At 42.1% G+C, this 14953-nt stretch overlaps 1 protein-coding gene across 1 annotated transcript in view; it reads right to left on the reverse strand.

The window, feature by feature from the left end:
* The window catches only part of LOC136437195 (kinase D-interacting substrate of 220 kDa B-like), a 46494-nt gene that overhangs the window by 4907 nt on the left and 26634 nt on the right, over window positions 1-14953 (reverse strand). Inside the window, exons 4-24 of the mRNA XM_066431677.1 lie at window positions 14653-14751; window positions 13937-14035; window positions 13400-13498; window positions 12947-13045; window positions 12123-12221; window positions 11607-11705; window positions 11100-11198; window positions 10593-10691; window positions 10145-10243; window positions 9541-9718; window positions 8870-9034; window positions 8158-8337; window positions 7090-7243; window positions 6177-6328; window positions 5217-5509; window positions 4495-4614; window positions 3803-3907; window positions 2760-2996; window positions 2125-2365; window positions 1625-1787; window positions 856-1034 (exon numbers count right to left, since the gene is read on the reverse strand). Coding sequence (XP_066287774.1) covers window positions 856-1034; window positions 1625-1787; window positions 2125-2365; window positions 2760-2996; window positions 3803-3907; window positions 4495-4614; window positions 5217-5509; window positions 6177-6328; window positions 7090-7243; window positions 8158-8337; window positions 8870-9034; window positions 9541-9718; window positions 10145-10243; window positions 10593-10691; window positions 11100-11198; window positions 11607-11705; window positions 12123-12221; window positions 12947-13045; window positions 13400-13498; window positions 13937-14035; window positions 14653-14751 — 3058 coding nt within the window. The remainder of the gene's footprint in view (window positions 1-855; window positions 1035-1624; window positions 1788-2124; window positions 2366-2759; window positions 2997-3802; window positions 3908-4494; window positions 4615-5216; window positions 5510-6176; window positions 6329-7089; window positions 7244-8157; window positions 8338-8869; window positions 9035-9540; window positions 9719-10144; window positions 10244-10592; window positions 10692-11099; window positions 11199-11606; window positions 11706-12122; window positions 12222-12946; window positions 13046-13399; window positions 13499-13936; window positions 14036-14652; window positions 14752-14953) is intronic.

Below are 14953 nucleotides of genomic sequence, written 5' to 3' on the forward strand. Positions count from 1 at the left end.
CCCGCATATCAGGGAGACAAGATACAATTCTGTGTGTGGTGACATCTGAGATGAAAAGAGGTTACCACATTAGAATTAGGAAACATACTGCCATGCATAGTCTGTGCAACAACATCCTAATCTGATTCCTCTTTTGAGGCGCATTTTCAAACCGGCAATGGCAAAGATATCAATGGTACTCATGGTACACATGGCACAGGGCACTGCTGAGCTCTGAGGGCATCACTCCAGCTAAGGTGGCTGGGGGTTAAGAAATGATGATCATGACATTCCTGTTGGATGTTACAGTGGTTTGAGACCTTTCCATCGGTTTAAGGGGAAGGAAAACAAATCTTTTGGACCTTTGTGTCTTTTTGTGTCAGATGATATCCTTCTGATAGGTCAAGGGCATGTCAGGGAGACAAGAAGTACAATCTTGTAATAAAATCTGCGATGAAAAGAGTTTTACTGCATTAGAATTTGAAAACATCATTATGATAACTGCTTTGCATAGTCTATGCAACAATATCCTAATCTAAGAATCCTAATTCCTAAAACGATATCCTAATTTACTGAGCATTCTATGTTTCCCAACAGACTCCAACATGTTACATGAAGTTTTCTTCCAAGCACAAAAATTGGACTCACCCGAATGTCCAACAGCTTACTCTTGCCTTTGTCAAGAAATGACTGACTTAACAGAAGTAATGGATTACTCAATCCTTGACAAAGCCAGGAGTTGGACAATGGGAGGTTGATTTTTGTTTTCGTTGGAAATTACATTTCAACTTTGCTTCAAAATGATTTCTACCAACACATATGAACTTTCAAGTTCAAGACCTGCCAAGTTCAAGACCTGCCGATCCGACATCTCACCTGCTATGATAGTCTTGATGTTGGGGTCCAGGTTGATGGTGGAGGGGAGGAATGTTCTCAAGTCGGAGACCGTCAGGACGGGCGAGTGGTTCATCAGGAACAGCTCGAAGTTCCTCGCGTCTCCGTCAATCTCCAGGAGGGGCTCCACCTCCCGGGACGTGGGGATCTTACTGGAGATTCTGAGGAAAGATAAATGCACATCTTTTATCCACACAATGTAAATTACATCGTACAAGCTATTGGCATTTTCATTTCATCCCAATGCCTTAATCTATCTTGACTTATTGCATGTATTGTTTGTCTTTCTTTTTCTTTATACAAGTTGATGTCATTTCTGTGGTGACACCATTTTCCTGTCACTCTAATGTATTAAAAAAATCATACATTCATAGACACACAAGAAAACACACAGACACAGTAAAAGCAAAACTTTTGTACACAGAGGCAAAAATGTGTTCTGACCCTATATTACTACATTTCTTTACCACATTTTTTATCTTTTGATGTTTTTCTGGACACTTTGCACTGTACTTTTTGGTCCACAGTACTTCTCCTTGTCTGTACAGAATGGCTGACAGTAGAAGTTGTAGTAGTGCTGCGCATTGTACATGGTATAACCCACCTGTCGTATAACACGTTGAGAGTGGTGCTGTCTGCCACCTCCTCGTTGTCCTCCTGCTGGTAGATGAGCCAGGACGTGCAGTACGGCCATTGTTCTCTATTGGTTACAGAGTTAGGCAGCAGGGAGAAGGTTAAAAACATGTCCTACCTGTCATATAACATGTTGAGAGTTGTGCTGTCTGCCACCTCCTCGTTGTCCTCCTGCTGGTAGATAAGCCAGGACGTGCGGTACGGCCACTGTTCCGTCAAGTTCACCCAGCTCGCCAACTGGTGCCACTTAAACGCAACGTTACGCGCTCGCAGCAGACGACCTGGCAGATAGAAGTTGATACATTAAATCTGTGACTAGTTTGATTGGGGCGAATACCTACAAATGTTTGGCACCGCATTCTTCACACTGCAGTAGTGACACCTAGCTGCAGTGCAAGGTAGCACTAGTTACATGTACGTCAATGTCAGTGACAGTTTCCAAATCCTTCCAGCTGCTTGAGTAACTATTACCTTGCATAGCGCTAGTTGCATGTACATGTAGTATTGTATGAAGAAGGTGACAGACATGTTGAAGGGAACTTATGTATAAAATAAGTTGTACATGTATCTTACATGGGATGGATCGAAATAAGAGAAATCTTATTTCTCAAAACTTACCTGTAAGTGCCACAATGTTGAGCAGCCTCCTCATGGTGTGGGGCGTCACCCCGCTGAAGTACGTGTCTGTCACCAGTGCCTGGGACATGTCAAAGGTAGATTGTCTCGTCAGCTGTCGGTCGAGGAACCGCTGCCGTTTGGGCGTGAACGTGAGCGATGGTTGCCGTGACAACCGCCGTGCCAGAGCGCTGAAGTCTACCCGACTGGGCGCTCTCTCCATCAGAGAAGTCTGTGATGGCAGCTGCAAAATAAAACACTGTCAGCTTGCCGACAAAAAAAATGTATCCCGATTTCCTTTTAGGGAGAAACTTTGATGCCCTCCTTTGTCTGTGTAATGCTAAAATACAATTCTTACAATTGTATTGACTTGAAGTTACAGAAAACTATTCCAAAATGGTGAAACCTTATTGCTATACAAATAAAAAAATCTGCATGAAAGCTCATCTGTGTTGGTAGAGTACATAAAGCTTCAAATTATCCCAAAATGAAAAAAATCATTGAGCAGAGAGGAATAAAGAAAAATTTGCTTTGCACCTTTACATGTTGATTGTACAAAGCTTACCAAAAACAAATGTAATCATCAATCATCAATAAGATATCCTGCGGATACATGCAAGTTAAAGTACGACACAAACCCGCTGCCTTCTGGTCAGCACTGTAGTCTCCCCAGTGGGGCCAACAACTGATGTAACAGCTGGCTCTTCCGCCAATGGGGAGCACTCCCCGGACCGCATGCCCACGGATCCATTCACCACATGTTTCTTAAGGATGTCTCCCTCCCGGTTCTTAAGGTAGAAGGGCAGGTGCACCACGTTCTTCAGGTAGTCGTGGCCGTTGATGTTGGAGTCGCGGAACACTGAGTGTAGGTTGACCTGGAGAAGAACAACGATTGAAACAACTTTTAAGTGTTAAGTTTCTAGGATGGTGGTACATGTAACTATAAACAAACTGTACTCATACATGCAATAGATTCTAGAGATGATTTTCAAATTCGTACATTTATAATCTAAGCAATGAGCTATTTTTTGAAGCTACACAGTCAAGGTACAAAAGTGATAATCTAAAGAAAAATCCCCTAGGCTAGCTCTTTTTGACAAGTAGAATGAACAGTGGACAACAGCTTAATGCACCCGGTCTAAGGACTGCAACCCTTTCCATGCAGTAGCAGGCATATCGGGGGACTGACAACAGCCGGGATTTGAACTCCCAACGTCTTGGGCCAGAGGAAGGGTCACTAACCACTGGACTTCACACACACTGATGATACAGCTTGTTTGTTTATTCGTTAGGCATGCATTGTATTTACATGCCAGGGTTGCTCAACTAGCTTAAGCTATTACAAAGGGCAACCCTGGGAGAAAAACAAAATCATTACAAATAACATACATAGTCATTTCATTAAACATACATAGAGATCACTACTAGATTAATCAAGAGGTTGACATTCATATTTACATTATATACACGAATTAACTATTTGAGACAGTGCAGAATAAAACTTCTTACATTCTATGATGATACTGCTACTGGAGAGTTACACATGACTTACTAACCCAACTCAGCAACACATATAAACACATCTTTATTCTCTAGATATAATGATCTGGAAGACGAGTCTTATGGGTGAACTGAAACATACATCCCCAATGTACTAAAAAAAGAGTGAACGGAAACAAACCTCCACAGCCTTGATGATGATGTGTGGGTCCACGGCAAGGATGGTGATGAACGGCTGGTCTGCACCAGAGAACAACACGTGGACCGTGTCCAGGACATGCAGGATCTGAGAGAATATAAGCAAACAAATACGAGTCAGTGACTCTGACATATTCAACCTTTTTTCCATCTAGTATTGGTTTGTTCTACCAATTCATTCTAGTGATGCTGAAGAATAGTAATGGATGTCAAGGTAATGTTCCAAATCTTTGAATCTTATCAAGTTGTAGGGTTTGGATTGTATGGATGTCTAACTTTCACCAACTAACCAAACAAATAGTTTTGATTTTGACTGCAAAGATTCTGTTTGTGTTGGTAGAAATCAGTCTGAAGCGAGGCAAGCCCAAAACGTATACATGCCATCAGTACTAGAGTAAAAAGATCTTGTAGCTGTTATCTTTTGTGTTATGGATCCATGTGCAATGCAGTATAGATTCTTTTAAGTTAATCATGCAAAATATACATGTATATGTGTACATTGTGTACGTATATACATTGGACATACATTCCATTTTTATGCCCTAAGAGAAAAATTCACTCAACTTAGAATTGTGTGCTGCATTAATTTGGCCTTTTCTTTTTACACATTTAAGATATTGTTGGTTACAAGGTCAGGCAGCAGGAAACCTGACGGATTTCAATGGGGATTGTTACCTTGTCCTGTTCACATGAGTCCAGCCCATCCACCACTACCACTAGCCTGGTCTGGTGCGCTGTGAAGGCATCGAAACACTGCACCATCCCAGCTAGCATGTCAACCTCCGCCTTCATGGCCTGCAGGGACACAAGGGAAATGCTTGAGGGCACGGATTTGAAGAATTTTCATATTAGATTGAAGGTTGATTTTTAAGAGGAGTGAAAGAGGCCATGTACATCAAAATGTACATCAGAGGTCATCAACCATCCCTCAACTGAGTCTGCATGAGACGGGGGCCGTTACAGACTGTCGGGCATCTTTGACCCGTTGTTGATGTCACACTTTCATTCAGGTCAAGTGACATAGGCTTTGAGGCACGTCAACTTGATAAAGATCAGTAGACTGATCGAAATCTTGTTGGTAAGCACTTTTGTGTACTTTGTGTAGTGTATAGAACTTTAAATTCATAATGTCAAAAATGAACAGTTACTTTCATTCAACGTTGATGAAGGTTAGACATCCAGGTAATAAGATACGCCAAAAATAATTGCTCAAGCAACTGGATAAGATTTTGAAACAGTCAGACGTTTCATTCAACATCAGCAATTGTCGAACTTTGATAAGATGTGCAATAGATCCATGCAAGTTCTCTGAAAAGAGGAGGAACGCCCGCCTAACCTTTTTCTACATGTTAACATGTCAAAGATGAACTTCGATGGCAGAAATTGTCTGTACTTACATGCATGAAGCCCTCCATCCTGAGTCTGTCCAGGTTGGCTGCAGCCTTCAGCACGCGGTGTTTCTGCGACAGAACCAGCGAGCACAGAACCTGGAACCACACGCGGCAAGTCAGCAGTAGGGTCAGCCCCACCACGGACACCACGGCGATCAGGAAGGCGTTGACCGCGGGGTTGTCGAGGTGAAAGTTCACCAGGAGGATGACGCCCACCAGGACGGCCAGCACCTCCAGGATGACGATGAGGAAGGTGGGACAGCAGCACACCTGCTTGAACCGGCCCGCACCTTTCTCACCTGTAGGGGAGGAACAAATGTAGGGCATTAACTTTTAAGTTAAAATTCTTCCTACACCTTTTGGTGCCCCATCTCCATTTTTAGACCCCTTGGGCCACACAGGCCACTACAGTAGGTGGTAGTGGTGTGCGTTAACTCCCATACTCTTTCTCACAGGTGCTAAGCAGAAAGTATTTTAAGTCTTTGGTACAAATGTACACTGTACATTGTATAACCAAACCGGGATTTGAACCCCAACCTTCTGAATGCAAGGCAAACACTCTAACCCCAAGGCCATTGCACAGCTTAATGCACAGTACAAAGCAAACTACATGTTAATCGTCATCTCTTTCAAAGCTATCTTTTAAAACCTAGACTCAATCCCTCAACTCCCCTAACTACAAGGCCATCTACATGTAATAATTGTAATACTGTTGATTTAAGGATATGTGTTTATGGATTTATTAGGACTTTCATCATGCAGATTCGTACCTTTTTTTCTGTTTTGTCTGACGTTTACCTCAATGAAAGAAAGATTCACGATGAATAAAGGCTTAAATAGACAAACAAACAAACAGGAAGTACTGCAGTAAGCTAAATGCTTCTGATAAAAAATACAAATGTGAAGAAAAAGCTCCTCACCACATTTTTTTAATGACTGATACAAATCTAATATCTAGTCCCTGACCTTGGCTGTGTTGTGGCTTGAAGACTCTGAACAGTCTTGTGACAAGAAAGCCGAACTCCTGCTCAGCAGCCTCGCACAGCGTCCCGATCATCCCCGCCAGCGACGTCTCGCCCCCCACATGGGTCAGCCTCGCGTAGTCTGTGAACAGAAACCTGGAGAAAGAACAATGGAGTTATGACTTAAGTTGAGCCCCCTGGTTCCAATTAGTTGGTAACTGGGAGACCAGGACTGCATATGGGAAGGGTATCCTAGTCGGGACTCCACCGTCTTTCGGAAGAGACGTAAAATGGGGGTCCCGTGTTCAAGGAGGTGCCTTGAGCATGTTACAACAGCCTCACAACAGGCAAATTCAATCAGCTCTTCTTAAAAGTATCTTACCCTCAGTGAGAAGACATTACACCATGAGTCCCATGTCCAAGGACAGCCACAATTGACAAGTAAAGCGCTGACCAACAGAGTCTTCTAACCCTTTACCTACTACCAGGCACCTTTGACTTGTTGCTGACGTCACATTTCCATTCAGGTTACGTGACAAAGACTTTGGGTCATTTCAACTTGAAAGGAACAGAGGACTGATCGAAAGCTTGTTACTAAGTGTGTTACTCTGTATAACCTACAGAATCTTCATAATGTCAGTCACCATCACAGATAGGCTTTTATTCCAATTATGAACGTATTGTTGGCTTCAATAAGGGAAAGGAAGTCTACACCTCTAGACTGACCTGACGGGTAGCACCTTCTGAGTCCTGGCAAGTTGCAGAGGGAGACATACACAAAAGCAATCAATTCTGCTCCAAATACAGTACAGTACTACAATGTAGTATGATATTGTATACAAAAACAGTCATAATGCACACAATTAGTCTTAGTTGATTTTGAATAAGAAAAAAGAAGTGTAAAGATTCAGACTAACCTGATAGGCAGCACCTGCTGAGTCCTGATGACGGGAGGGTAGCAGAAGCAGACCTGCAGCAGCAGCTGGGAGTAGGACATGTGTCTGTACACAAAGTCTCCCATCTGCCAGGCCCAGTCCCAGTCAAATCCCTGAGAACCAACATACACTATACCTGGAGGGATAAAGTTAGGAACAGTTTAAACAAAGTACACGTGTGTAGGTCTGGAGTCCTACAAAAATAGTATACAATCTGTACAAGTCTCCCGCTTGGAACGCCCAATCCCAGTTAAATCCCTGAGAACCAACATACACTATACCTGGAGGGACAAAGTTAGGAACAGTTTAAACAAAGTACACGTGTGTAGGTCTGGAGTCCTACAAAAATAGTATACAATCTGTACAAGCTAAGTCTCCCGCTTGCCACGCCCAATCCCAGTCAAATCCCTGAGAACCAACATACACTATACCTGGAGGGACAAAGTTAGGAACAGTTTAAACAAAGTACACGTGTGTAGGTCTGGAGTCCTACAAAAATAGTATACAATCTGTACAAGTCTCCCGCTTGCCACGCCCAATCCCAGTCAAATCCCTGAGAACCAACATACACTATATCTGGGGGTACAGAAATTTGGGTACAGTTTAAAAAAGTAGGCTTAGTTCTACCAAAACAGCTTACAACTGAGTAGAGTCCTACAAGCCACCTGCCTGCCTTGACCAGACACAGTCAAATCCATTGCCCAGAAATACATTGCACACTACACCAGATGCGATTGAATGAAGAACACAAGGCTTAGAGTTACCCCAATTTAAAGCAGGGGTGACAGTTGAGTTCTACAAGTCTCCTGCATGCCAGGCCTAGTTTTAGTCAAATATCTGATGTGTATAGTGTACATTTCACCAAGTGGGAACATATATAAGTTCAAATTGTGTAATTTCTCCTTCAAGGGGAAACACAAAAAGACAATGAGGAAGAACCTCAAACCTTAAATCTGTATGCATTGCAGAAGCAGCTGGTTATATCAATTGAAACTAAACGACCTGTCCATCTAACCACTGTATCTGTCTCAGAAATTAAATGGACCTTACCTAGAAATATGACTACAATAAAGAAAGCGATGAGCCCCACGAGCAGCCCGGCCAGCCAGCTGACAGTGAAGCCGAACACCAGGCCCAGGATCGTGCTGACGACCGCGTGGGCCACGACGAGCTGCCACGACACCTTAAACACCGGCTCGCTTTCCTGCTCAGCAAACTCACGCATCTCATCTGAGGATGGAGAAAAGAAAACAGAACCTCTCAATAACTTCTGAAGGGTGATTGCACCTGTAACTATTCATTGTTGTATATAAAAATGCTCCTGATGCTGCCTTAACACTTGTTGGATACTTTTCCTTTACCACTGCCCAAAAACTTCTTCCTTACTCCTTCTCTCCTTCTTCTCTTCCTTTTCTCCTACATTCCTCATCAAATAACTCACTTACTCACTCACTCACTCACTCTCACTCACTCACTCACTCACTCACTCACTACTCGCACACTGACAGATCACTTACTCACCCACCTAAGGTCAGCTTGCTCAAAATAGCTGTCAGCGAGTTTCATTCATACATCTACACTAACTCATTCATTTGTTCATTCATTTCTTCCCTCCCTCACCTTGTACATGTAGTTTCCTGAGGAGAAAGGACTTGCCGTTGCCCCACTGTGTGTAGAGCCCCACAGAGATTCACTAACTCACTAACTCTATCTATCTACTATATCTACATGTATCTAGATTCTGTCTATCTATCTCCCTCACCTTGTAGTTTCCTGAGGAGAAAGGACTTGCCGCTGCCCCACTGTGCATACAGACCAACAGTGATGGGAGGAGTCAAGGTCGGCTCACTCAAAATGTCTGCCAGAGAGCTGCTGTACAGGTCATATCCCAGCATGCTGTTCTCATTCTCACTCGGGTGGAGGTACTCTGGGGAAAGACGAGAAAGAGGTCACTCAGACAATGCCTCATACAGGTACAACAGTGACAACAACAAAAATTCTGGTTGACATACCATACATGTACCTCTGAGTACAACACTTGGTGTTAGGCATGCAAGGACTGGGTTTGAGAAGATACCTTTGTACAACTCGACTATGAGAACATTAACTGCTGTACCTGAGAAGCTGGTGTGTTATAACGTGATCACATTCGTCGTTGGTTGTTGTACATGTATGGTTTTGATGTAGTAGTAGAATTTTCAAGTAAGCTGTGACATAACCAAATGCTGGCAAGAATCTAAGACAAACCTTTTCTGTAAAAAGACAGCTGAATTTTGCAAGATACAAGCACAACTATCCCAAGAATGCCCTCTGATTTCCAATGTACAACGATCGCACAACATATGTGACCAGGCCCTCAAGCTGTAAGGATGTCCAGCTGATTGACCAATTTAGATTTGTGACTGAAAAAAAAAGAATGAATAGTCCACATACTGGCCCCGAATATCTGTGTGAGGATGCTCTTCTGCTGGGCACAGTCGATGTTGTACGGGGTCTCCCCCTGGCGGTTGGGTTTATACAGCAGGCGACCGTCGCGAGGGTTCCTCAGCAGAAGTTCTGCGATGATTCGGTGCCGACTTCGAATGGCAAGATGCAAGGGAGTGTCTCCTCTCTGTAGACAACAACAATAACAACATTCAAACATGGTTCAGAAGCTAGAATTAGTTAAAAAAAGGTTCATTTATACAGTTCTATATAATTTCAGTCTTAGAAATTTTTATCATGATTTTATTTCTTAGAAATTTCATACCGGTAATAGATATGTTTAACTTTATAAAATTAGATTGAAAAAAAGACTTCAGTTATACTTTTACCTCTGAACTTCTTTTCTATTCATTCCCTATATCTTTTCAAGTAAATTGAAACAACAACAAATCCTACGCCCCCCATTACAATGCACTCCTGCATATTATCTAAATTTCTCTGGCAACTGCGCACACCTGGGGGGTGCTGCACTAGAAATCTCTCAAACCCTGTTTTTAAAGTGGCGGATTTATGTAACCCAGCAGATTAATGTTAATGGAGGTTACAAGTGTACCTTATCTGTTGCTGAGACCTTTGCTCCCTTGTTCAGTAACATCTCCACCAGTTCGATACTCCTGTGTCGTGTGGCACGCAGCAGCGGGGTGTCTCCTCCCTAGTCAGGCAGTTATACAGACACGGAAACTTTGCTTGATATTCAGGCAATACAAACAATCCAACTGCAGTTCTTTTCCAACCAAATTCTGACATACCATAATCTAATCCGATTCATATTCTTGTGCTTTGGTAGCAAACAACAATGATTAGAAATGTGACAGTTATCATATCCTATTCTGCCATGTGCAAGTTAACAGTTCCTGCTTTGTCAGAACCTTAAAAATACTGTAATGCCTTGGCATCACCTAGAATTGAAACAACAACGAGACTAAACAACAACAGTTAGGAAACTACAAAACAAAAAAAGATAAACAATTAAACCTCTCAACATATATGAAACAAAGTACCTTTGATGCTATCTCAGTGTTTGGGTTGTAGTCCAGAATAGCTTGTACGATGTGGGGATGGCCCTTCTCCACAGCCCAGTATAGTGCAGTCTTATTGTCCTGTAGACAAAAGACATTTGTACAGTCATGTTAATGATGTTGAACACAGGAAGTTCCATGATTGTAACTGAAATCTTCATACCAAGTACTGAAAAAACGGGGTTTCTTTGGGATGATGATAGCAATTCATATGTTTATAAATAATATCGACTGTATTCATTTGGTAACATGTCTGTCTGTCTGTGTGTCTGTCAGTGTCTATCTTTCTGTCTGTCTGTATGTTATCATCATCATCTGGTTTCTGCATCTGCTGTGGTGGAAACATCCGGCAGCTGTATTCAGTCTTTCTTCATTGACTTCCTTTGTGCCTGTTGTCCTGCAAGCTCCTTTAGCTCTTGGAATTTCTGTTCTGTTGCATGTATAAAAATCATGTAGTACAATGTATGTAAGAAACAGAGTTGTACTTACTGCCCCTGGCATGTCGACATCAGGGTACCTGTCCAGCAGTGCCTGCACCACTCCCAGGTGTCCCCCCTTCACAGCATGGATCAGAACAGTGTCTCCATCCTGGGGAAATAGACATACATTTTATAGACATTCTATCATAAAAGATTTATGCACTATTTCCGTACACAAAGTTAAGTATTTACCAACAAGCTTTTATGAATGAAAGAGGCCATAAGATCATCCCTCAAAAGAGATTGGGGCTGATACAGACTGCCGGTCACCTTTGATCCATTGCTGACAACACACTTCTGTTCAGGTCACGTGACATAGGCTTCAGGTAATTTCAACTTGAGAAGGATCATAAAGTCTAGGATAAACTTGAAAAAACTAGGCTTAGCTTATTAGATCTTCCTATGGTAAGATCCAACATAATTATCAATACATAATAAAGTTATACAATCATGTACTTATTAACTTAAGGTAAGTACAAAGGACATTTGCTAAACAATTGCCACTGGTTCTTCCTACCTTGTCTGTAAGGTTGAGATAAGCCCCCTTGACCAGCAGCTCTCTGACAATGTCTGTGTGGCCGTCCTTCGCTGATATGCTGAGTGCTGTGTGGCCGTCCTGGAGTGAAACAAGGTTCATCTTTTTGACTAATTCACTGAAAAGTGGCCTCATTAAATATCTTGCCAGTGTTGTAACTGAGTTTATGTCATACCTGGGCAGCGAAAATAGTCGATACGGGTGTTCCACATCATGAGATTTTTTGATCGAGGACACAAAACTCTAAGCTTCAGGGGCATTTCGCATTGAAATGTGTCTTTTTTCGGGTGGGTATGACATGAATAAAATACAACACGGTGTATTCCGCATCACCCTCGGTCCAAACCCGACAGCGGGCTGGTACCTCGGATGATACGGAATACCCCGTGTTGTATTCTATATTTCAAGAAAGGCATCCTTGAGGGACCTTTTTAATGACATTGTGTGAATAGCATAGTTTAATTAGTAATCACATGCATGTAGAAGCTAATACTGTACCTTATCCACAGCATTCACGTTTGGGTTCCTCCTGAGAATGTCGTGAACAACTTCGTAGTGGCCACCCTTTGCAGCTGTGATCAGGGGAGGCTCAGATTTCTACGGGAGGGAAAGACAGGTAATGTTATGCTTCTAACAGTTACTTGTATACCCAGTGTCTTTTATTCATTTACACCTTGCACCATCAGTACCTGTCCTTGGTGCTGAAGTAATGGTGAAATAATGAGTTTTATCATAATGGGATACACAACATACATTGGATATGAAATATAACAAGGTACAGAAGAACAGAAATGTACAAAACTGGAAAGCAGTTTGGTTAGTAAACTTACCTTTAAATTGTGCAATTACTACTTTTAGAATGAGAATTTGCAATAAACTGTGTGATCAAGCTAGGAAAACGTGATGAGCTACAATTTGACATTTACAAACTAGCATTGGAATCATGATTGGTGACAGTGTGACTATATAATGGTAAAAACTGGAGTTGGAATCATTATTAGCTACATGGTGATTTTGCTACAGAGTGAAGTTGCTATAATACAAGGTACAGAAGTACAAAAAGGTACAAAAGTTGAAAAGAAGTTTGGTCAAAAATTCCCTGAAATCGTGCAATGAAGTTTTACTATTCTTCAAACTACTTTGACTTCTAGAATGACACTTTGCAACAGACTGTGTGACAATGCTAAAGACAAGCTACATGTATGAGATCATGATTAGCTACAATATGTACAAACTAAATCATGATGTGTGACAGTGTGACTTTGCTACAAACTAGACTGAGTGATTTTGCTACAGAGTGAAGTTGCTACAGCATAACTTACTGCCCCAGCTGTATCCACGTCTGCTCCAGCGTCCAGTAGTGCCCGTACGGACCCCTGGTGCCCCCGTCTGCAGGCCCAGACTAACGCACTCGTACCATACTGTAAACAAACATGTCAACAATAAACAACAAGATCATTCATTCATTCATTGATTCATTCATGCATTCATTCGTCTTCTTCTACTACTTTATTCCTCCCTTGGGAGAGCATTGAAGTGGCCATATTTACAAAGGGGATGCCATGTCGCTTAACATGTGGTAAAGCAATCCTGCTTTTAAAAAATAAACTATATTCATATATAGTTGACATCTCATGCTCATAGTTTACAATCTTTTGAAGGGTAGGTGAACGAACCTGCCAGTGGGCATTCCATCCCCCAACACGTCTGGTCTACCGGTATCTATTGGAACACTAAAAACCATTCACAGCTATCAAATCAGTGCTACAGTGTACCTTGTCGAAAGCACTAGGTTTGGCCCCATGTCTCAGCAGTGCCTCCACAATGTCTGTGTGTCCCCGGCCTGATGCCCAGATTATAGGAGACACTCCGTGCTGGAAGGAAAGAAATGTCAGACAATGTCAGGATTGACCCTGCTTTAAATTCAATTTGTGGTGAAGGATTGAACTTGAAGGTTGAGAATTGGAGCCTGGCTGTTGTCATTTTATGATTTTTATGCTACTGGAAACTGTCATAGTCCTTAAAAGGAGAAATCAAGCTGTGGGTGCCTGTTCAATGTTGTTGTGGCTACAGAGCTAGAGGCAATTCTCTGGAACATAGGAATTTCATAGTAATTATATGCAGCACATGCATGAAGCATCCGAGCTGAAACTGTATACAACTTCATTTCTTTTATGTTAATATAATGTTGCATTATGTAGCATGGTAGTCATCATTTCATCTTCCAAACATACACTACAAACAATTCTAGTGTAATATGAGATTAGGCAGTACCAGTCAGTGACACGAGCTACATGTATACTAGTACTCACCTGTCCCTGAACGTTAGGGTTGGCTCCCCTGTGCAACATCTCGTGAGCCACGGCCGTGTGACCCTTGTAGGACGCCCACATCAGCCCTGGCCACCCACCCTAGCCGGGGAGAGAAAAATAAAACAATTCTAAGGAATCACACAATATTATCAGGCTCGTTAACTAAAGGTGCTGGCTTCCTTGAGGTAAACTGTTTCCTTTCTAAGTGTTTGAATTAGAACATGCAGACTCCCAGAGTGTACCAACTTTTGATGGCAGTATGTTATCATAGGTTTGTAGTTTTTAATCAGTATATTAGCTGCAGTTCATAAAATGACCAGTAGGGTGCATGGCAGCACATTGGCCCGTTCTCATTTCAATTTCCCTAACTCTTGTAATAGTTCCTAGAATCAAGATCTGAGCTGGATCAAGATCACTTTCACTTTCAAAAAATTGTAGAAAACTGCATGTATACAAAGTAGACCACATTCCTGTGGCTGGCTTATTCTCCAAGCAGTTTTGGCTGGGGGGCTCGTCGCCACGATTTTTAACGTCTACATGACTGTACATATAAGACTTCTTCCCATCACCTCTGCCACAGAATGCACCAAGGCGAGGCTATCCTTTCAAAATCGGTATCAGTGCATTGTCCTGTGTACAATGAAGGGAGGAAGACTTTAAAATTGTACTACTAGCCCCTCAGCCAAAACTCTGCTTGGAGAATATGGCTGTCTTACCATGTCTACATGTTCGATATTGGCCCCGCGGTCCAGCAGACAGGTGACTATCGGCAGGTAGCCCTCCTTCGCTGCCGACGTCAGGGCTGTCCAGTCATCCTGCAGAACGACAACATTTTCTTTTAATGATACAAATCTTTTCTATTGTTATAACAAGTTTCTAACTTATTAGTCACATACGCAGGGAAAAACATGGTGCGCATGTGTATATGACTATCATGTATACATACATACATGTACATACATATTAGTTTGTTACATTATCTTTTAAAAACAAAAAAATTCAGTCAATTTGGTAATG

Source organism: Branchiostoma lanceolatum, chromosome 6 (assembly GCF_035083965.1).
Source record: "Branchiostoma lanceolatum isolate klBraLanc5 chromosome 6, klBraLanc5.hap2, whole genome shotgun sequence".
Classification (NCBI taxonomy): Eukaryota; Metazoa; Chordata; class Leptocardii; order Amphioxiformes; family Branchiostomatidae; genus Branchiostoma; species Branchiostoma lanceolatum.